At 35.4% G+C, this 25,025-nt stretch overlaps 1 protein-coding gene and 1 long non-coding RNA gene across 7 annotated transcripts in view; both read right to left on the bottom strand.

Moving 5' to 3' along the window:
• Window positions 1-18,202, bottom strand: part of LOC129928014 (uncharacterized) — a 28,353-nt gene extending 10,151 nt beyond the window's left edge. For 3 of the 6 annotated variants that reach the window (XM_056039845.1, XM_056039843.1, XM_056039844.1), the window contains exons 1-8: window positions 18,127-18,202; window positions 12,569-12,711; window positions 10,610-10,763; window positions 7,871-7,930; window positions 7,655-7,714; window positions 7,439-7,498; window positions 5,424-5,491; window positions 3,922-3,946 (exon numbers count right to left, since the gene is read on the bottom strand). In XM_056039845.1, coding sequence (XP_055895820.1) covers window positions 3,922-3,946; window positions 5,424-5,491; window positions 7,439-7,498; window positions 7,655-7,714; window positions 7,871-7,930; window positions 10,610-10,763; window positions 12,569-12,711; window positions 18,127-18,187 — 631 coding nt within the window. In that variant the 5' untranslated portion in view covers window positions 18,188-18,202. Of the gene's footprint in view, window positions 1-3,921; window positions 3,947-5,367; window positions 5,492-7,438; window positions 7,499-7,654; window positions 7,715-7,870; window positions 7,931-10,609; window positions 10,764-12,568; window positions 12,712-18,126 lie in introns of all 6 variants that reach the window. The other 3 variants (XM_056039841.1, XM_056039842.1, XM_056039846.1) reach the window with 2 other exon arrangements.
• Window positions 1-25,025, bottom strand: part of LOC129928017 (uncharacterized) — a 134,034-nt gene that overhangs the window by 79,956 nt on the left and 29,053 nt on the right. The window lies entirely within an intron of this gene.

Genomic DNA, 25,025 nt, shown 5'->3' on the forward strand with positions numbered 1-25,025 from the left:
TTAATTAGTTCCTTATATCTGTGATTACAGATTTCCTGACGAACATTCTTTCATTAGACAATTCCGTAATGAATCGCGTACTAAATATTAATTCGTTTAATTGTTTACTTTATAATCCCATCCCTAGATCTAAAACTCTAATTCAACTCTAAGATGATAAAACTTCTCTTCGAACAGATAGTTTTATACTTTAACACATAAACATATTAATTAAAGTCCATTCATTTCATATTTTGATCAAATAAACATTCAAATTTGGTTTTCTAAAGCTACATTCGCCTACGAAAGCTGCGAAACCGAGTTGAATAGGCCTAGATCTATATTCATTCATGAATCGCGTACTAAATATAATTTCGTTTAATTGTTCACTTTATAATCCCATTCATTTAATTAACAAAGCTATCACTCTTTTCGTTTTTAATAGATAAGAATGTATCGACTTCGGGTAAACCCATTTTCGCAAACCTAATTTTATTTTCGTAGCGAAAGAGAAATAACGTGAAAGGATCATTAGCTAAGTTTAACATACATCTAAATCCAATCCACTAGATTATTCAAAAGCATTTTTTACATAAATTAGTTCCTGATATCTACAGATTTCCTGGCGAACATTCTTTCATTAGACATTACCAAATGGTTACACATTAACACATCTCTCTTCTGAGGTCTGAGTCTATTCCTAGGCCTAGGTCTAAAACTCTTACTGAACTCTAAGATGATAAAACTTCTTTTCGCAAAGATAGTTTTATGCTTTAACACATAAACATACTAATTATTGTCCATTCATTTGATATTTTAATCAAATTAACATTCAAATTTGTTTTTCTAAAGCATTTTTAATACATTCGTTCGCTGTTCGCTAAAGCTGCGTAGCCGTGTTGAGATAGGCCTATATTCATTCATGAAAAAAAGTTCACGCATGCGCAGCACAGAACTCTAGATTAGTGTAGATTTAGATCTACGTCTACCTCAAGATCTACTTTATACTTTATACACATGAACATACAAAATTTAGTCTATTCATCTCAAATTTTAATCAAATATATGTAGGCCTACAAGCAAATGTTTTAATTTGAAAAAAAAAATGGATTTAATTAAGCCTATTAGCTATTTTGATTTGATAGCTTCATTCACACTATTTTTACATTGACACATTCGCTTTACTTATTACATTATTATTTCGTTTAATTGTTTACAAAATACTCTCAGTGACTATATCGACAGTAATGCGCAAATAAAGACCCGCGGGTCGCGGGTAACATATGTCTAGTGTCTTATATTTTGATGTTATTGTTCTCACATCATTATCTATATGCAACTATACCGACAACTCTTGCTAAATCTAGTAAATCTAAAATAACCAAGTAAGTTAAAGCTAAAATAGCTACACATCTTAAGACCACAGAAATAAACTTTCTAAGTACTGGTATTCAAAATAAATCACCAGCTTTAGGAATTTTATTACAAAAGGAAAAGCCATACATAATGGCAGGAACAGAACCTTTGACAAAATCAGACATTTTAAGTAAGAAAATTCTAATAGGTACTATGAAATTTTTTGTAAAAAATTTGACATAATCATAGATGAGTTCTTTTAAGCCATATAAAATATAAAAAGCACAGTAATAGCAGAAGAAATTACTTCATAATATGGAGTACACAGATCATCACACTCTAGAAAGAACTATGTTACCAATTATCAGAACTGAAATTAAAACATAAAAATGTTTTTTTAAATTATGGGTGGATGCAGTCATTATGACATTAATGGGAAAATATTGACCATAGACCAACATAAAACTTTAGGATATGAATGAACTATTTAAGTTCGTACCAAATTAAAAAAAACAAAAAAAAAAAACAGCTAGACTAAACAACATCAGAGAAATTAAGCACTGGTTAAGTGTGTGTGTATTTCATGTTTGATATTGTTAGTTTTTTTTCATCTATTTTGTTATTGTAATACTGCTGAGGTAGGCTATTGTAGTCAAATTGAATTTCCTTTCACTCAGACTAATACAATTATTCTATAGTATCTTACAGACATGAACTAGTGGTAGATTATGACATTATAGAAATTAACATTAATTAGTACATGGATACACATACAATGATGTACTTATCTTCTCTATAAAGTAACATCTGTAATTTATAAGATAATCTCTCTGGACTATCTGACCATGATGTCAATAATACAGGGTGCGTCAAAAAAATGTATACACACTTTGAACTGTCATAGACAATTTATTTCCCCTTCTACAATCCTAAATTTCTTGACATGGAAAGCTTAATGTCCGATTGGAAAAATAAATGTGATTAATGTGAGTAATGTTCAAACTGGTGGCCTTCAGCATTGCTGAGTATGAGTCAACACTCTGATTTCGTACATCGTACCATGTGTCCACCGAGATTTCTGCCCCCACCACCTGAACCTCACTCCACAATGTGTCCAGGTGACGTGGTTTACGTTTGTACGCCTCATCTTGAACTGTACCTGATAAGAAGAAATCCAGAGGAGTGAGGCCTGGAGAGCATGCAGGAAACTTGATTGGTCCCCTGCATCCTATCCACTAGCCTGGCACATTGTGATCCAGGTATGCCATTTGTTGGAAATAAAACTCATCACCGTATAATGCACGAATGGAAGGGAATATGGAGTCAGCAAGCTTACGTCTCCAGTGTCTTTGAACCGCAGCTACATTCTCAAACTCCCAGTACCACGTCATTATCTGCTTCCGCTCTTCAAAACGCACGTCCGCCATGTTGCAGTTACTTCCTTGTCACTGCTGCAACTTGTTGAAGAAACATAACATTACTTTCTCACAGAAATTTAACCTTGTAGAACGGGAAATCAATTGTCTATGACAGTTCAAAGTGTGCATACATTTTTTGACGCACCCAGTACATATTTTCAAATAAAAGCAGTTATGACTTTAAGAAATTTAAGTCATGTGAAACTCAACTAATAGGTCTTATTGATGGATTCAGGATTTCCTGCTAGGTAGAGAACTAACTGTACTAATGGCAATGTCTTCGATTCCCAAGATTAAGGATGAGTGCTGTGTAATAATATGAAGGCTCCAAATCTACATCAATTACATTTAACTCAAGATTAGTATAAGAAACAGTCTTAGGCACACAACTGTTTCAACTGTTCTTAAATGATCTCCTTAATTATAGAACAATATAAACAACACAATATGACAACATGCTTAATTTTTACATTATGGAACTAGATACCTGAATCAACCAAGAAAACCAAAGTCTTATCTAGTTTAGATTAACCAAGAAAACTGAAGCCATAGCTGAGTTTAAATTAACCTTACATACACATAAGATATAACTATCTTCTTTTTTGAAAGAATGTCTGTAATATATATGATGTCAAATGAAGCTCAGAAGATTATAATAATATGTGAGATGATTATTTTTTTGACAAGGAAAAATTTATTAGATTATGCAATATTTAATTTTTGTAAACCAATTATTCTTTGAATTTACAGATGACAAAAAAAAAATTTAAAAAGAAGATAATCTTGCTTGACACATCTGTCTATCTACCCACCCATTTTTATATTTGCTAATTGCATTTGACAAACGACATGAAATTAGTGCAAATAAATGTGAACATCATAAAGGCCATCTGTTTCTGTGGCCTATAGTTATCGAAGCTGTCATGTGGCCAGCACAACGACCAGCCATCCCCAACTAATGTCAGGTGGACTCAGAGGCGCTCGAAGATCCAGAAATGAAAAATCCCAGTCTTCACCAGGATTTGAACCCTGGACCCTGGTTCAGAAGCCAAGAGCTTTACCGCTCAGCCACCATGCCTCCAAATATGTCATTGTACATTGTTCAAATTATCCAGGCATAAGTTAGGTTTGCAAAAAAGAAACATTAAAAAAATAAATAAATTCTTACCTAAATTGAACAGCTGTTGAGGAGCCTGAGAAATGAAAAAAATGAAACAATATTGAAAGAATCTTTTTTGTTGTTATAAAATTGGTTTCAACCAAAATAACATTGAAAATATATTGTGAATTTTTTTTACATAAGTTTATTTATAACTATTAATTTTTTTAACAAATATGTAACAAATAAAAATCAAACATCTTACATTACTAAAACAGTTAGAGACAAATGGGCTGCCACAAAGTTTTAAAAATAATGTAAAAATATAAGTAATGCTATATGTATGTGAGTATGTATGTATGTATGTGTATATATGTGTGTATGCGTGTGCATGTGTGTGTAATTTCTCTTTTGCATTTCCTTGTATTTATGTATACATAAATATATAGTGTTTTTGCTTTATTGAAACAGAACATTATGCTAGTTTAGAAATTCACCTAGATGCATGTTTAATATTTAAAAAAAGGGATCAGGCTAAACGCAGCTGTCACATCTTTTTTTTTTAAGCACATTTAAGGCCATGGTGAAATATGTTATTCAATAGCATTTCTAGTTTCTGAGACATTAGCATGACAATAAGCACAAAAAGTAGCTTTTTAATATTGGTGCTGTTAAAAATATACATGAATTGCTGACTTATGAATCAGAAGGTATTGATATACGAAAATTTGTGAATGATTTAGCTAACTTAAACAATGCTAGGAGGATTCTATCAGCTTTGAAGATATAGGATGATGAATATGTTGTATTTAAGCAAAGAAAACTTCAAATTTCCTTTTGCTTTTATTTTAGTTGAACAAAAAGGAATTATATTTTATTAATATCAAACTTCCGCGAGTGATATCTTAAACAGCTAAAACCCTTTCCTTCAAACATCCTGGTGAAGAATCAGTGGATGGACATTGGGCTTATATTTGACAAGTGGCTTCCTTAAATAATAAAAACACACACTAGGTAAGTTGGAAAAATGTAACCCCAAATCAGACATGATTTTCCATTGCGCACATAAAAAAAAGTTTATGGTGAGTAAAACATTTAGCATCATTGTGAGAAATAGGAACTAAAAATACAGAGGACTGCTCTGCGTCGTTCTAGTTTTTCCAGCCAGCTTTTTGCCCTGAGCTCTTTTGCGGTCTGTACCAAGGAAGAATAGCATAATTTGTTGTTTTTTTCAGCTGGTTATGCTGGGTTAATGTGGTAATAGGATTTGTGAATTAATAAGGGGCTTTTAAAGACTAAGAGGGCCTGGTTTAGAGTTTTATAAAGATGGGAGTAGTGTCTACAAAGGGGTGGGTTTATTTATGCCCAAATAGTAATCATCTTCTTTTTTGAAGTACTGTCTGTATTATATTATTAAAGTACCAAACATGGGAAACATAAAAAGGATGAGAAAGTTGGTTTAAAAATCAAAACAAATGTAGCTTATAATCCTTTAAATACAAAAAATAATTTCACCTGAACCGACATTGAATACTCTTTTCCAAAATGTAAATTAAAATGCCAGTACAAACCAATGCAACAGCAATCAAGAAAGTTGAGCAAATTGAAATGACCATTAGGATTTTTTTTTCCATTGAGCCTAAGAGAAAAAAAAACAATATTATAATTATGAAAAACATTTAGAAAAAAGTAAAGTAAAAAAATAATAATTCTGAAATCACAATATTTGTCTTAAAATCTCAACAAATCTATAATACTCTTCTAAAAACCAATTGTCAGAGAAGTACTACACTGTTGCTATTAATGACTGTGGTGTGTCAGTGGTGTGTACTTATATTATTCTGGCACCAAGTCTTTTTGTGTGCTGACTCCTAAAACACAATTTTGCTGCTGTATTGCTTTTAGTTATAGACCTTTGTTCTCACTATGATGAATGTTGGTTTGATGGCTCTATAATGCTACCTTACACACTTTTGCTGCTGTATTGCTTTTTGTTATAGACCCTTATTCTCACTATGATGAATGTTGGTTTTGTGGCTCTGTAATGCTATCTTACAGTTCTGTTGGTTTTGTGGCTCTATAATGCTATCAGTGATACAAATTGGAAATCACACTTACGATGGCGCAGGAATTCACATATTTGGGAACAACAATAGCCAGCAACCTAGATTTAGACACAGAGCTGACAAAAAGAATAGGAAAGGCTTCTGCAGCAATGGCAAAACTCTCCAAGCATGTGTAGGAAAATACCAAATTGACCACGGTAACAAAAATCCTTGTCTACAATGCCTGCATTCTGAGCACACTTCTTTATGGCAGTGAGAGCTGGGCAACTTACATGCGTCAAGAACACAGATTAAATAGCTTCCACCTACGCCGCCTGCGACGCATAATGTGCATCTTCTGGAGGGATCATGTCACCAACCAGGAAGTTTTGACACAGGCCAACATGCATAGCATCTATGCTCTCCTTCAACAGAGAAGACTACGCTGGCTCGGTCATGTCACTCGTATGTCAGATGGAAGAATTCCTAAAGACATGTTACACGCTGAGCTTGCAGAGGGAGCCAGACCCAAGGGCCACCCAATACTAACCTACAGAGATGTCTGCAAGCAAGACATGAGAGCCACGGGCATCGACCAAAGTGTGTAGGAGGAGATAGCCCAAGACCGGACAGCATGGAGACAGATTGTACGTGCTGGTACAAACTTTGCAGAATGCTAAAGAAACAAAGCTGCATCAGTCAAGAGAAAGAAAAAGAACTCTGCCCTGTCAGCTAGCCCTAGGACAGATGTATATACATGCAGGAACTGTGGCAAACTCTGCTGCTCTAGAATTGGCTTGATCAGTCACTCCAAGCCAGTGACTCATCTGGGCACATCCATTGTCTTCTGAGACAGAAAGAGCTATATATATAATGCTATCTTGCAGTACTGTTGGTTTTGTGGCTCTATAATGCTATCTTGCAGTACTGTTGGTTTTGTGGCTCTATAGTGCTATCTTGCAGTACTGTTGGCTTACCCTTGTTTAATGTGAGTATGCAAACTGTTACTACAATCTTGCAGCAGTTTTGATGCCATAGTTTTGTACAATAGTATTGCAAGGATATTGCCTTTTGCCTCTCTAAAGGGACTGAACTTTAGGCTTGTATTGGAACTAGAGGTGGCTCATGTTTGTTATTTTTATTATCATGTTACTATCTAAAAAAGGAATGTGAGTCTGTATCATCCTTACTACTTCTGTGAAGAATGCTGTGAAAGGTACACCCATTGTTTTAAGAGCATTTTATATAGTGATTCATTGTTAATACACTTTTACAAATAGTGTGATACATTTGCATCACACATGAAAGTCACCACATGAAATATTACAATGAATTTGCTATCACCTTGTCCATGATTCATTATGAAGCATGAATGTGTACTAGAATTTCCGGGGTCTAAGAAAATAAGGTAAGGCTTAAAAATAAAAAGATCACTGTGAAAATTAGAACATTAGAGTATAATTGCGTTTAACCATGCATTGTTACACAGGTTATTTTTCTGGTTTACTACATAGATTTTGTAGATAAAAAGTAAAACATACCATCAGCATTAGTTGAATAGGTTGGGTCAGTGGTCTTGTTAAGTCTGGTTATGTTTGAGGCTATGAACAAAGAAAGTGAATAATTGTGTTTTATTTTAAATCAAATATTATTTAATTAATTTTTTTTATAAGTTTGCATCAATACAAAGTTGAAACATTATGGCTTTTATTTTTCTAGCTTACTACATAGACTTTGTAGATAAAAGTAAAACATACCATCAGCATTAGTTGAATAGGTTGGGTCAGTGGTCTGGTTAAGTCTGGTTGTGTTTGAGGCTATGAACAAAGAAATTGAATAATTGTGTGTTATTTTAAATGAAATATTAATTAATTATTTTTTTTATAAGTTTGCATCATTACAAAGTTGAAACATTATGGCTTTCATTTTTCTAGCTTACTACAAAGACTTTGTAGATAAAAAGTAAAACATACCATCAGCATTAGTTGAATAAATTGGATTTGTAGTCTTGATAAGTCTAGTAGTTTTTGAGGCTATAAATAAAGAAATTGCATGTTTCTTAATCAATTTTTTTAACTATAAAAAATGTATTCCAAAATAACACTATTGGTGCAAATATCTTTTCAATAGTTTGCTACTGTTTTTATAATTTAGAGAAAAAGAATATAAGGTTCCAGTTTGTTAAAGGTTCTAATGTTTCAAATGCTTTTTTGCTATTGCCAGCTTTCAAGCAACTATCGCTTATACTTCGCTGGTCAAAGATTAATTTTTCTATTGTTGACTTCATTTTCATGCATATTTCTTTGTTGGTTGAACTGCATTCTTCTGCCAGAAAGGGATTCACTTTTTTTTTGTTTTTACTTCTCTACTTCCATTACATAAATCAAGGATGTTTGTGTAACCCTTGGCTTAATTTTCCTTTGCTTTGTTCCTAGGATCTCAGAGGCTGACTTGTGCAATATTTTTCTGATAGTATCCATGAGTTAATATCCTCATGTACGGTTTAAGGTTGAGAGTTCAAATTTACTAATACTAGGTCTGGGTGGACTCAGAGGCGCCCCGAAGATCCAGAAATTAAAAATCAAAGTCTTCACCAGCATTTAAGCTACAGGACCTGCGGTTCAGAAGCCAAGCACTCTATCACTCAGCCGCCACACTTCCATGGTCAAGCCAAGTCACCAATTCAAAAAATCATAAAAAAAGATGTTGGGCATTTCTTTTCTTTCTAAATATCTTTGTGTTTGATGCTGTAGACCAAGGTAATCCATGTTTCTGTTTCAAGGGCCAACCTGTGAATGTTTGTATGTGGCTTGGACAGGAGAAGATTCAGAGGTAGAGCAGAGAGGCAAGTTGGGGTTTTAGTGTGAGTTTGTTTTGGACGTTTTCAATGCTTGTATGTGGCTTGGACAGGAAAAGATTCAGAGGTAGAGCAGAGAGGCAAGTTGGGGTTTTAGTGTGAGTTTGTTTTGGACGTTTTCAATGTTTGTAAATAATGTGACCTATTTTCAATGAGACTTGATACATTACATATATATGTGTTAACCTGTACTATTTGAAGAGCATCACACACAAGTATTCAACTTTTTATTTCAGCTAAAAATGAATTAACGTATTTCCCTTGTTGTACTAATATATTATTAAATGTTTTTACTTTTCAATAAACAACAGGGGTGAAAAAATGCAAATTAAAATAGCTAACAATTTAAAAATAAAAATATATATGTGTTAACCTGTACTATTTGAAGAGCATCACACACAAGTATTCAACTTTTTATTTCAGCTAAAAATGAATTAACGTATTTCCCTTGTTGTACTAATATATTATTAAATGTTTTTACTTTTCAATAAACAACAGGGGTGAAAAAATGCAAATTAAAATAGCTAACAATTTAAAAATAAAAATATTACCATGAGATGTAACCTGGGAAAAAAATTTTAAGCAAGTGCTATCTTTATAATCAAAAGTTTTCAAGTCATAAAAAAACTAAGCAAACTGAATAATCAAACCTTAAGAATTTACTGAATTTTCAAACCTTAAGAATTTAATGAATTATCAAACCTTAAGAAAAGTGATTGTATCTTTATCTTATTGGTGTGATTAATATCTCAGCCAACCCATACCCTCATGTGTTGTTTTTTAACTTTTTATAAAAAGCCCAGTCAAGGAATGTATTTTATAAAAAGCTAACTTGTGTCTGTTTTAGAGAATACTTCCAGTTGGCCTCCTTCAGTCGTAGACTCTGGTTCATCTCAAACACTTTTCATGTAGCTGTGGAGCCCTATTTTGGAGAGACACTCCCGTTCACAAATATTGCAGGTCAAAGTGGCATTTTATTTGGTGGTAGAGGAGCTGGCCATTTTTCGCATGGCATGCTTTTCTTCCAGAGCTGAAGCCCATGTTTTTTTTTTGCTGACATAGCTTTTTTGGTCACCATCTCTCTCTCCAACTAGTGCGGCCTAGGGCTATGTCAATGGTCAGTCTCGATGTTCACTGATTTAAGGTCCCATTTTGTTACATCCATGTAAAGGAAATGGGGGTGACCAGTTTTCCTTGAGCCAAACTCGAGTTGCTCGTAGATAATAATTTTCGGGATGTGATTGCCTTCCATCCAGTGAACATGTCCAAGCCAGCGCAGGCGGCGTTGTCTGAGGACTGTAAAGATACTGGGAATGCCTGTTCGTGCAAGAAGGATCTCAGTATTGCACACTTTTTCTTTCCATGTGATTTTCAAGATTCTTTGGAGACAGCACAAATGGAATGAGTTTAGTTTTTTCTCTTGCTTTGCATAGGTGGTCCATGACTCACTGCTGCACAATAGCTTACTCAGAATGCATGCCTTGTAGACCGCCATTTTAGTTGCTGTAGTGAGCTTCTAGTTTTCCCAAACTCTTGACTTGAGTCTAGCGAATGTTGAGGCAGTCTTCTGTAACCATTTCTCCTCTTCTAGAGACAGGTCATCCTAAATTGTGGATCCAAGATAGCAGAATTCATTAACAGCATCCAGTTTGTTATCGTCTATGAGGATGGAGGGTGATGTTGTAGCAGGTGGTCCCATAAAATTTTTTTTCTTCATGCTAATTGTTAAGCCATACTCTTTACAGAGAATACTATATATATGTATATAATCACACACACAAAACCTCAAGTAAATGTACAAAACTAAACTATATGAGTAATAAGATATTCACATAAAGACTGTACACAAAAATACCTTGGTCCTCCACTTTTAGTTTGTTTTCTTCATTCACCGGAGAATTCACAAAGTAACATCGCAAGAAAGGTAAGAGCTTTGAGAATGTGTCCAGGTCCAGACTTGTGTTAACTGTAATCACTTCCTTGGTATTAACTGAAGGTCTTTCTTGATTCTGCAATGAAAACTTTTTTTTATAGATGTCTAATTAATACATTAATATGTGCATAAAATCATATTAATTTTTTCCTGGCTGAAGAATGAGCACTTATTGAATTCATCCTAGCAAATAGAATCAGAATTGTGCTTATCTCTTTGTCTTTCTTAGTGTTATATAAGTTTGCTTTTTTTTTTTTTTTTTTTTTTTATATGAAGATTTTGGTTCAGTGTTTTATGTATAATTGCTACTTTAGTCTTCTATCCTGAAGGGTCTCTAAATTTAATGATTCTACTAATGGTGTTATTCTGACTAAATGTGAATATTGATTTGTTATGAATCTCACTGCACTATTTTGTGTCTCTTCTTGTTTCTAAATGTTTTTTTCTTACGTTGAGGGGTCCCAAACAGAGGATGCATATTCTTTTAACCCTAATCAAGGATAAATAACATTTTAGTTTGTCTTTATTGGATTTGTAAAAAAAAATAATATTTTAATAAAAACGTATTGCTTTGTTTGATTTTTAAAAATTTCCTCTATATGAGGTTCCATGATAATTTTTCATTTACTATAACACCTAGGTATTTGGAGTTTTTAGTCCATGTAACTGATTTACCTAGATGAAGATATGTGGTATTTATTTGTTTTAAATTTTTTATTACTCTTAATAACTGACATTTTTCTGGGTGGAAAGACATGCTCCAATTAGATTTCCATCTCTATAATTCATCTGCAAATAATCTGACAAATGCAACTAATGCAAATTGGTAATTCATTTATGTAAATTATACTAAGACTGTTCCTTGATGTACACATGAGTTGACTGTTAATGTTGGTTTAGAGCCATTTTAATATTACAGTTTGTTCTCTACCTTTCAGGAAATCCTGAATCCATTGATGTAATGAACCAGTGATGTTTTATTTTAAAAGCTAGTTTCACTGATTTTGAGTTCCAACCCAAAGGGGATAGGATGAATAGAGGTGTTAAGAGTAAATCAGATAAGCGGAGGTGGAAATAAAACCTCTTAACATAATAAAACACAAGAATTAAAGAGGAGCTGAATCTAAAAAGTAGATTGTGTTGATAGCAAGAGGAAAGTAGTGATTCTAATTGGCCACTAGTCAGTCAGTGGCAGTAACCAATAAAAAAAAAAAATAGTTCACAGTGAAATAGCAAAGAAAACCTATCTTATATGTCTATGAAGACACTTAAGATTAATTCTGCAAGAAAATTCTCAATGTTACAAAAAATGTCTAGACTTTTTTTTCTAGACTATGTTGCTCTAAAGATGTTCAGGATGGGACTACATTCATTTCTGGTATTACATCTCCCGAGTACGCTATTCAGCCTCAACGTGGTACCTGAGTGGAAACGATCATTTGAGGAAGTGATCAGGCTAAATGAATAGCAAAACAAACCTCCTGTGGGAGTGTTCAAGGGAATGCAAGAGCTTTCCCATTGCACTGAGTGGAGTAGAAAGAGAGCTCACACGTCCCTGTCAATAATCCATGCGCCGCTCCTCAAAAGAACGTTACACCAATGGCGAGTCCTGCAGGGTTAGCTTGGCACAACAAAGGAAAGTGGCGGCGGTTTCTGGTGTACTCTGCCTTCGGACAGATAAATTGGAAATAGCAATGCTTTACATAGGCATTGACTTGGATCTCTTCCAGACAGAATGGTTGTTCAAGCAGGCTTACAAGCCTGGAGCTTGAAGAGCCTTCAGCTAAGCTCTTTTGACAATCAAATAGTATTACATATACCTATAAAGATGTTATTCATTGACCAAAACCTAGGCTAAAATGTCAATCAAAGTGTACTCACCATAACATTTTTCATACTTTCGCTCACTTTGGCTGCAACTAGATTTGGATTCAGTGATTTCAATACCAGATTCTCTGTCAGGTCCAGTGAACAGTGGAGAGATAGCTTACTTTTGGCATTTCCGCTAAGGGAAATCTGAAAAACTAAAAAATGTTATATACAGTTAGGATACATATTTAGTAGAATATACAGTTAGGATACATATTTAGAAGAATAAAGAAATAATTTTGTGAATAGAAATCTCAAAACCAAAAGTGTAGCTAGAATGAAACTGTTATAACATGTTATAACAAACATAGGCTAGCCAGGAATAGTGTAGTGACACTTGAGACACTTAATCTTGGAGACTTAATGACATATTCCCCTGGTAAATAAATGTTTTAAAGTACTTTGAAGTCTTATCTAGAATGCATAGTTGAGAACTTGCATGTGTGTTAAGCAGTCTTCATTTAAAGCACAATAAAACATGGTAAGAAACTAGTTGTTTGAAATAAAACTAAATAATGAAAGTAACGAGGAGTGAAATAGTGATTCTATTCATCTGGGATTTATTTGTATGTAGATACGTCTGAAAAATAATGTATTTTTTAAATTTTAAAATATCCAGCTTAGGGTCTAAAATTCTTGGTGACTAATATAAAAAAAATATATTTACCATAGTTTATATACTACAATGTATCTTAGTCATCAATAGCACTAAGAGTACTAAGTTTGCGCAGGAGCTCATTTCCAGCTCTGGCTGGATAACTGGCCATGTTTTACTCCAGCAAAGCATCATTGAAGGATAGTTGCCTAATTTAGGTATAGGATGGATTCCTTTACTGTCTAAAGCTACAGAGTGTAGTAATATTATCAACACACACAGCCTTGCATCACATCATTCTCTACAGAGAAATAAGCTGACAGGTCCCTATTAAAACTGATTTAACCTTTCGACCCACATGCAGTAGCTTCCGAATAGCAATGAATCTTGAAGGGCATCCGAGCTGAGATAGAATTCACCACCAGCCATCGTGACTCACTATATCTCACTGGTGAGATCGATAAAGTCAGCAAACAAATCAGCTACCTGCATTTTTCCTGCATTTGATGTTTTAGAAACCAGTTACACAGAGACGCAGTACTTGTTACAATATACTGATAAATCACACTTCATTGAAATACACGAGACAGCACAATTTTTTATTTTAACATACACACATTTAAGGAACACTCCTTGTAACCATGTATTTTGCAAAGTTTCGGCTGTCAGAAAGTGTTGAATAGTGTTAGATACTTATAAATGTTCTCAGATCCAAATAAAAAATTATGTTGGCTTGCAAACTGTATGTATTACAATGGTGCTGAATCTTGTTTGCTCTAGGGGCCACATGTTTGCAATATGTGTGTCACAGGTCACACAAAATTGTGGTGTTCAATGAATTAAGTCTTTTCTGCTTCATTCTGCATAGCGAGAATTTCAAGTGACCAGTTAAGACCTGTCACTCGCTGGATATGGGCCTATGGATCATAGTTTGAATATCACTGATACATTTGATTCCACACTGAATGATTCAAAACATTACCATCAAGTCCCTAAAATATTCAGTAGACAATTGTCTAGGCCTGAATTGTACAGGCCTGGTAGTTATTTAGCATTAAAAAAGTCTGGTTCTGTTTGTTTTTCTTAGATATAAAGTTTAAGACCACAACTGGAGGACAGGGAGGATGATGGCGGTCATTGTTCAAACTTGGCACCATCCTCACAACAGTCTTCATTAGTTTCTATTTCTTTTGAAAAAAATGTATTATCCTTTTGCAGGAGCATATTGCTGATTTATCTTGGCTAAGGATTGACCAGAAGATATAAATTAAACTTTGAAAAAATAAAACACATTACAACAAATTATACTTTAGATTTGAAACTACTTCACTTAATAAATAATTATTAAATGTAGAAATTCATTTAATCCAAACTCTTTACTATTTTTCTTACCTAAGTTAAAGCAGAGGTCTTTATTTTCAAAGTTAGTCTCCTGTACACTATTTGACAGCTTATTGTTATCTAGGTAAGTTGGAATAGCTCAAAGAGTTACATTTTAGTTTTTATTATAGAGCCATAAAACCCTGGCTTCAGATCTAAAAATTATAAATATAAATATTGATTAGATCAACAAATTATTTATTTTTTAATTTTCTAATTTCTAACACACAAAAACAGTCATAAATCAGATCTAGATAATGCTGTAATGAAGGAAATCAACATTTAAAGCTAAAATGTAAAAACAGTGTACCGGTAACAAATCAGATCAATCAGTCTATGTGCAGACTAATATTGTAATGAAAGAAACCAGCAGTTAAAGCTCAATTAAAATATAATCAAAAATATTTATACATCATTGGCCTCCCTCAGTCGTAGAACGACTATGGTTCATCTCAGAGCACACTTCCTCATGTGGCTGTGGAGCCCTATTTTGGAGAGACACTCCCGTCCACAGATAGCGCAGGTTAAGGTGGCTTTTGCTTCGGTGGTAGAGGAGCTGGCCATTTTTCGGATTGTGCATTTTTCTTCCTTATACAAGTAAGTAAGTAATAACATGTTTTCTAAATATCTGAAATCTCAGAGTTAGAAAAGTTAAGTTCCCCTTTTAGACCTTGCTATCTATAAGGCAGATGATGTTAAGGTCATCTGTTTCTTTGGCCAATGGTTTACAAGCAGTGTGTCATGTGGCCAGCACAACGACCAACCACCTTAACTTTCTCAAATAAAAGTCAGGTACCCATTAGAGTTGGGTGGATTCAAGAACGCCCTAAAAATCCCAAAATTCAAAATCCCAGTCTTCAAATCCAGGACCCCAGGTTCAGAAGCCAAGTGCTTAACCACTCCACCAACGTGCCCCCTAATAAAATCTCAGACATGCCTAACTAGAATATGGAATACTCAAGTTCAGAAATAATTTAATTATAAATTAAAACTGTAGATGAAAACCTGCCATTTAAGTATAATGGATATTATATTTAATAAGCACGCCAATAACTATAAAATGTCAAAAACTAGTCCAAGAAGTGTGGCTTAGATGTTGAGCCAAGGGAAACTGTTTTCAATAAAAGGTGAAGGACGAAGGCAGGTAACTGGGTCTGAACCAGTAAGATTCAGGGAGGAGGGGCTCATTAACAATGGCTAGTTACCACCTAGGAGAAGAAAAACTCTTAATTCAAACTTCTGCAGCCTTGTACGTTGTAGCTATTCCAAAACATGAAAAAGCTGCCTGGCCATGTGGTATGTGTGCTGGATTGCCATTGGTCCAGGATTCATAACTGTTCACTGCCATCCCCGTCATCTTGCAGAGATTTCGCCTAGGAAGTAGATTATCTTCATTTATTTCAACTCTGAAGGAACATCTCAAACATGTAAAACAAAGGCTTTAGGAATCAACCATGAAAAAAAAAATCAGTGGATGATGACATCATCCCGACCATTGCTAATGCCCAGGCAGAAGCTTCACACCATGACAAATGAAGGGGGAAGTATAATTTAAATTCATATAATTCTAGACCTATGATTAGTGAAGAAACAGTATATGGCAGATCCAAACTAGTCTTGATCTAAGAATCTATAATTAAGTTCATCCATTGAAGTTCGATGATGTCTTTTGTCATCCAGGGGGCTGAGGGCTTTGTTCTGGGGTTTTGAGCCTCCACATGTGGCTGGTGAGACCTTGGATGGCTGCCTGGTCGTGCGGTTTGCGCGCTGGACTGTCGTTCCGATTTATCGAAGGTCCAGGGTTCAAACCCTGCCCACTCCCATCCCCCCTCGTCCTGTAAGACATTTGGAATCTTTAACTCTGAAGGAACACCCAAAACATGTAAAACATTTTACAAACATGTGAGCCCGGAAAGTTCGGCTGCACGATGGGCAGGTTATTCCAACTGGTGCTAGTGTCATTGGCCTTAGATTTTTTTCTCTGGCGCTATTCTTCTCCCAGCAATGTTCTAGTGCCCCCTGCAATATGTGCGCCAGTTTTATGTGCTTCTGTCTCCCTGGTCTCAGAGTCAAGGCTGAATGCTTTCAGAGAAGCTTTGAGGGTGTCACTTAAGCATTTTCTTTGTCCACCTTGTGAGGGCTTTCCTTGCCTTAATTGGCCATACAGGAGTCGTTTAGAGATGATGCGGTCCTCTACTGTGCAGATGTGGCCTTCTCATCACAGCTGGGACTGCATCGGGATTGTGTGCATGCTTTGTAGGCCCGCTCTTTGAAGGACTTCAGTATCTGGTATCTTTTCTTGCCATTTAACATTCAGTATTTTTCTGAGATGGGTCATGTGGAAGTATATATATACACACTGTCCAGGTTTTTTAGGCATAGAGAACTGTCGGGAGGATGACAGCTCAATAAATCCCTAGCTTTGTGTATGTGCAGATAACCGTCTATTCCAAACATTTTAGACATTCTGAAATAGGATGCACTAGCATTGGCGATACATAGTTACTAATGATCTTTTGCAGATAATTTTCAGAGCAGGAATTTAGGGCACAGTTGTCAGCAAATAGCAAGTCCCTGATTACTGCTGATTTTTTTTTTACTTTGCTTTGAGCTGCTTCGGGTTGTATAGGCCACCATCAAATCTATATGTTATATTTATCCCGCTTGTATCTCTATTTGTGAATGCATCTGTCAGCATATAGCAGAAAACATAATGCTGAACAGTGTGGGTGCTAGGAAACAACTTTGTTTTACCCCATATGATACTTTAAAGGGTTCTCCACTTTCCTGAACACAAGCCTTCATGCCATGAAGGCATGAATAATTAAGTAAATCTATATAGATCTACATCTTATCTAGAACCTATAAAAAATCTATAGATAGAGGCACATTTCTTATAAATTCCATAAATATATGCTAGAACTAATTCATACAAGAAGTGCTTTTTCTTGCCTAATGACTATAACAATGCCATTGATTAGAGAATGGAATGGGTTGCCTGAATCAGCCAGGAAAACCAAAGAGTTGGCAGAGTTTAAATTTAAGTCAATAATAATATTAACATGTGTGACTGTCAGACCTGTCACTATGACTAGATTCTCTAGATTGTAGTAATTGTACAAATGAAATGTGTAGGTTTTGAAGGTTTTTGAAGATGCCACTGATTGTAAAAAATGATCATTTATGTAATGATGTCAATAATGAGTCATTGAGACAATTGAGTGAATCATGATTGCATGAATGGCAGTGTCCAATGATTTTGAATTTTAGAACTATTCAACTAGACATAGATTCTAGATCTAGAATTCTAGATCTAGTCCTAGATCTAGATCTATTTCTAGAGAGTCATTAGTATGATTAGAGATGCCGGCTTACTTAACTTGACTTAAAAGTGTCTTAAGAAGTTAAGTTATGCTTATTAAATTCATTTATTTTTTATATCTACTATCTATAATCTACACTTCCACACTAGATGTAGATCTATATTCTTATATAATAAATCCAAATTGGTTAATATATAGGCTAATTTCCTCCGCTTTTAGCAGCGCAGTCTAGACTAAAATCACTATATATTTGAAAAAAAAAATTAACTTACCTGCTATGTCACTATGTGTTGGTGTTGATATTCTATTGCCAGACACTCGCACAAGGTGCATTCAATGTTTCGATAAACAATCGCCGGGCTAACGGAAGCTGTCCAGGTTAGCAGTAACTGAGTAAGCACCAAGAACACTTACTAAACACGAGCTTCGATGCTAATTTGTTAATTAGCTAAATCTAAACGGGGTAGATCTAAATACGCAGTGGCAGTGGTTATCAAACTGTTATAGTAACTTCGTAGACCAAAAAAAAAATGTTTTCCCCATAATAGTCAGAAGTTTTCCGTCAGAAAGTCATTCTCATGTATGAACATGTGAGAGGAGGGGCTGTAAATGTAGGCACAAGCTATTGTCATAAATACGACCATTCTCTTGGGTAGAATTTCGTATAACTATAGAAATCAAAATTTTCCGGCTTCAAACTTGTATTAAAAGGCTAATATTAATTTAATAGATGATAGGCTATATATATATATATAATCACGTTAGGCTTTATTGGTGAAGAGAATAATCGAGTAACGTTATTTTATATTAATCCCATTTAGCCTCTTTTATTTGACATGCATATATTTTGTTAAAAAGTTTAAATTGAATTAAAGGTGAGGGTATAGGCCTATAGTGCGCGGGTCTTGCATTTTCGTAAACCCGTCATAAATATAAATATATGGTCTACAAGGGTGGCTGCCTTGTCGTGCGTTATGCGCGCTGGACTGTCGTTAGGACTTGTCGATGGTCCCGGGTTGATACCCTGCACGCTGCCAACCCCGTCGTCCTGCGGGAGGTTTGGATTAGGTAGTAAATCAAAATTTTCTTTAACTCCGAATCAACATCAGGAACATTTAAAAAAAAAATTACAAACAATCTCATCTGCATACCCACTATATAATTTTATAGAAATGATGTCACCTAGAGCTACGTACATTAACACATTTTAACAGCGTATTTCAATTTATGGACGAAAGTCTACAATTTTACAATGCTACAACTTAGAAGCTATATAATGTAACCTACATTGTAGTCTAACTTATGGGAGTAGCATACGAATATTCGATGTTAGGATATAATTTAAGGAAGTAGCCTACATATATACAATGTTAGGTAGCCGAAAAAGATAGGGCTACATTATAAGGCCTACAATTTACGGAGGTAGCCAACAAAAATAGGGCTACAATGTTAAGCCCACAACTTACGGAGGTAGCCCACAAAGATAGGGCTACACTGTTACCGCCTTAACAGCCTTTCACTTCAAATTGATGTCTTGAAATAAATAGTTCTGATTATGATTAAATTATAAATAAATAAAATTGCATCTTTGTGACATGCATTTATTTACTATTCTATTTCTTATTTGGGAGACGCGGGGATTTTTGGGCGCCTCTAAGTCCACCCAACTCTAATGTGTGGGGCCCACCTGATATTAGTTGGGGAAAGTAAATGCGGTTGGTCGTTGTGCTAGCCACATAACCGTGGGCCACAGAAACAGATGACTTTCATTATACTTATGCCGTAGACCGCAACGGAAACTTTTACTTTTTAACTTATTTCGTATTCACCACTTTGGTGCAGACTTATGTGACTATTTTTTTTAAGCATGACGTAGCATTTGCAGTATTAGAATCTATATTTTCAATGGTCTTAGACGACCCCTGGCGAATCGTTATTCGACCCCCAAGGGGGTCTTGACCCACAGGTTGAGTGTCACAGTCACGGTTGATATTGCCTGCTATATTTTCACCTCGGGTCAAGAAGGTGAAAGACACGTGAAACCTCTGATATAGAAAGAAGAAGTAAGAATGACTAAATTAACTTTTAGTCAGTAGTAACCTTAAGTCAGTTGAGTAGGGCAGTCACTTGAAGACAGTAGTAACTTTTAGTCAGTTGAGTCGTTTATGGGACTTGAGACAGTACACGTATTTTGATAGTTCTTTTCTGTACTTAGAGCTGGATACATATTATTGAAGTTTATTGTTACCCGCTGTGATGCGGACGTGATTTAATAGTAAAGTATATATATATATATACACCTGCTCTTGAGGACTTAGTATATTGGATATATTTTGGTACCGCTGTTACGCGGACGTAACTACATTTCTATGCATTTGATCATTTTTGTAACTACTATGAAGTGCAGAATATTGTCATTGGATAAACGTTATGTCTCGTCTGCTACAATTCGGATTCTAGTCAATCCACGGAACTATACTATTTGTGCTTGTTACGTGTCAAGTGTGACTCCAGGCAGCACGAACCCAGCATTCTACAGCATTCGCGACACATTGATTGTGTGATACAAGTTTCTACATCTTAGTGACCAGTCTTTTGTGTAATACTAATACCGCGTCAAAAGGCCAGTTACATTGAGAACCTCGGCTCTAGATGGAAAACAAAAAAGTATGTTGGCGCTGCCCTTTGTCACTTTTTAGTGGGCTTGGGGGGGGGGGGGGGACACTGCTTCTGAGTTGTAAAGAGCTTTCTCCTGGCGACGGTAGAGCAAGTTAAAATAAGCCAGAAGTAGGAGGAGACAATGACCGATAATGGGAAAAGCAAACGAGGCTGCATATTAATTTGTATTTGGGGCAGGGGGGGGGGTCATCGTTTTGACTGTTGCAACGCAATAAATACTAAGACTAAGACTGCTTCATTGATCCATATGGAAATTTGGACTCTTTTCTCATATAAAGACAACACAACAGAAACATACACATAAATAAATAGAACAGACACAACATAAAGAGTTCATTCAGCGATTACACTCAGGCATTTTGGTCCTATTCATGTTTCCTGATCAACGACTGGTGTTGATATAGTCTGACCGAGTAAGGTACGGACGAGTTTTTGTACCGCTCTGTTCTTGTCAAGACTGACAGTATAGTAGCCCACTTCGCGACCACTTCTGATGGAGCGGGTGGCTTCCAAGATTTTTCCGATTTTTCTTAGACTTTTCTGTTCATGAAGTTCATTCAAATATGGTCATGTAGGCGGGGTAGAAATGGGCATGGCGGCTATGTTGAAATGTTTTCTTGAAAAGAATGTTTTGAATAAATTGTGTTGCTGGTCCAATTTAGAAGATGAAGGGACGTCTCTTAATTTTCTGTTTTTAAATTTCAGATTTTTATTTACACTCTTTGTTCTTTTTTTTTTAATTCACAAATATGTCCCCTCCTCCCCACCCAATCTTTATATTTATTATTTATATTTATTTTATATTTATTAATTATTAATTTTCAGATAAACTATCAATAGATATCGCTAATAATATAATATCGAATCTATATTTCTAAAACATAACAAAACATTGACCATTCTTTAAAAAGTAAAATAAGATGATTTTTGACAGATAGCCTACTTAAGGAACTGCAGTCCATAGGCCTATAATGTGAAATATGGATAGCTGCCTGCCAATGCCTGGTCTTATGGTATGCGCCTCGGACTGTCGTTACGATGGTTCGTGTTTGAACCCTTTCGCCGTACAGTAAATTTGACTTTGGTGTAATTATTTCTGAATAAAATAAAAATAATCCGAAACTCGAAAGACAAAAAAGAAATTACAGTTTCTCCTATTGCTGTGTTTTGGACTTTGATTATATACCAGTAGGCTACAATACAAAAAAAAAAAAAGTAATCGGATGGACTCTCTAAATTGAACACACAATGAACATTAAAAGCAGACCTAATTGATTTGTTAAAATGTTACTTACACGTTGATAGCAAAATCACTGAACCCAGAAAGGTCTTCATTTTCCAAATCATTTTGTTGAGTCTACTGCTCTTATAGTCCTAAATGTGAAAATGCGAAATAGGCTGGCAGACTTTCTTTCACGAGATAAAGCTTGATATTTTCCAATACAGTAGAGTGCCTTTACGAAAGTTTTATTGCAATTTTCTGCTCAAAACTGATATTAAATTAGAAACTAGACAGTTTGTAGTTGCGTCCTTTGAAAAGAGAAACGAATGCCCCAAAAGAAAACAAAATAGAATTGTCAATGTCACACATTAAAATTCACGTAAGCTGCTTCCGAGATTCTTTTGTTTGGTAATCCTATGCAAATCAGATTAAAGAACCTATTTTTTTTAATCGTCACAGCACCCGTGCGACAAAAGTCAAAGGTCAGAGATAATGATGAAGATGATCACTATGAACTTGATGGTGAAATAAGACTCAGACAGAACTTTTCAATAAATCCCTATACTAATGACAAAATGAAAGCAAATCAGTGTTACAAAACAAAGTCACGAAACTGTCACTAAAGAATATATAAAGCAACACAGTGGATTCTCTGCGATCACATCGAATGCAAGTTCCGTGAGTGCCCTCGTTTTTGTCACTGCTTTTTTTGTCACCTGCGTGGCGCACGCTGAACAGTGCGAGTAGACCTAATGAAATCACAAATTGGTCGTCATTTAATGCAGTGAATCCCTGTCTCTCCCCCACCCCTTTTCTCTCTCTCTCTCTCTCTTTATATAGATAGATAGATAGATAGATAGATAGATAGATAGATAGATAGATAGATAGATAGATAGAGATATAGATAGATATAGGAAAGATAGATAGATAAATAGATAGATAGATAGATAGATAGAATGATAGATAGATAGAATGATAGATAGATAGATAGATAGATAGATAGATAGATAGATAGATAGATAGATAGATAGATAGATAGATAGATAGATAGCATGAGGCCTCGAAATGATAAGGCCCAATGTTTGTCTTCCTAGAAGTGAACAAAATCTGCTGTTTAACCAGTAACTGGCGTTCAACTAGTAACTCTGACGTTTAACTAGTAACTGGCGTTCAACTAGTAACTGACGTTTAACCAGTAACTGGCGTTCAACTAGTAACTCTGACGTTTATCCAGTAACTGGCGTTCAACTAGTAACTCTGACGTTTAACCAGTAACTGGCGTTCAACTAGTAACTCTGACGTTTAACCAGTAACTGGCGTTCAACTAGCAACTGACGTTTAACCAGTAACTGGCGTTCAACTAGTAACTCTGACGTCTAACCAGTAACTGGCGTTCAACTAGTAACTCTGACGTTTAACTAGTAACTGGCGTTCAACTAGTAACTCTGACGTTTAACTAGTAACTGGCGTTCAACTAGTAACTGACGTTTAACCAGTAACTGGCGTTCAACTAGTAACTCTGACGTTTATCCAGTAACTGGCGTTCAACTAGTAACTGACGTTTAACCAGTAACTGGCGTTCAACTAGTAACTCTGACGTTTAACCAGTAACTGGCGTTCAACTAGTAACTCTGACGTTTAACCAGTAACTGGCGTTCAACTAGTAACTGACGTTTAACCAGTAACTGGCGTTCAACTAGTAACTCTGACGTTTAACTAGTAACTGGCGTTCAACTAGTAACTGACGTTTAACCAGTAACTGGCGTTCAACTAGTAACTCTGACGTTTAACTAGTAACTGGCGTTCAACTAGTAACTCTGACGTTTAACTAGTAACTGGCGTTCAACTAGTAACTGACGTTTAACCAGTAACTGGCGTTCAACTAGTAACTCTGACGTTTATCCAGTAACTGGCGTTCAACTAGTAACTGACGTTTAACCAGTAACTGGCGTTCAACTAGTAACTCTGACGTTTAACCAGTAACACTCATCAAAGAACAACGTTTACCTACAAGATTTGTGTTCTGTCCAATTTGTTGAAGTTTTTAATTCAATTTAAAATTGTCCTATCTAACGAATTCTAAAGTAATTATTACTTATATGGCTATCTTTCTCTTGTTACAGGCTGACTCAGTCCTTATGCTCTCAGCGAGAGCATCAAAGATTATGTGATGATATATATACAAGAAAAATTAGCTGCATTACTGTAACACTTCACTGTCTCTCGTGTTGTTATGTTTTGTAGTTTTCTCTAATAGAAAGCCCTTTGTGTACATTATCCTCGTCATCCCCTGGCCATCAAATCATTAAATAAGAACAATCTGGTATAAACTTTGTCACATGTAAATTATGAGTGAGTCTGGTGTGAATGTACACTTTGGTTTCCTATAGTTATAATGTTTTTTTGTTTGGTGTAATGCACAAATTGTAAGACAAATTTCCATACGGACAATAAAGACTATTATTATGTTAGAAATGAACGAGTAGCGCTGCCAGGGTCGAGTTTCGCTAAAGAGAAACAAAATTCATCGTAGTCCCTTTATCAGTTTCCACCGAGGAATTTTCTGGTGATGTGGCAGGTCTGCAGAAGTACCACCCTCTGACAGGCAACGAGAATGTTATTATTATAATTATTATTATTATTGATATGCCAATAGATCGTAGACAGGTAAGGACTGTGGTTCTGCACAAAGTAAACTAATTGAACTCGATTTGGAATAAGCTTCTTGCTACAAGATATATTTCAGTCTTTTCCAATTTTTACGAATTTTCGTTTACACTACAGCCGTGTCTCATTATAGTCCTGCAGGAGTGTTAAGCATGCTCTCTATCATTTCGTATTAGTTCAACGGAGACAACTGTGTATCATCCTATTGTCTCTCTATTCGTGAGTTGTCCACCTTATTAAGTCATAAATCGTTTTCTTCCGGCTGGATGTCTCCTGTCCCCTGTGGCGTAGCTAGAGTGGGGGGAGAAGGAGGGGGGAGAATTTGAAAACCCCCCCGGGCCTCACTTGAGGGGGCCCCCAAATTAGTGGGGTTTTTTTTACATTAAAAAATAAATATTACGTAAAATGCAGGGGCCCCCAAAGAGGTCAAGCTCCCCGGAACCCCAAACAATGGAAAATTCCTAGCTACGCCTCTGACTGTCCTGATTTAATGCATTGATATTTGTTATTATGTCATTCACACTAAATTGTTGTTGATTTTCAACGCGTCCACCTTGTTAAATGTTGCCTTATTTATAGATAGATTGTTTCGTTTGCCTAAAG

This window comes from Biomphalaria glabrata, chromosome 9 (genome assembly GCF_947242115.1).
Source record: "Biomphalaria glabrata chromosome 9, xgBioGlab47.1, whole genome shotgun sequence".
In the NCBI taxonomy this organism is placed as follows: Eukaryota; Metazoa; Mollusca; class Gastropoda; family Planorbidae; genus Biomphalaria; species Biomphalaria glabrata.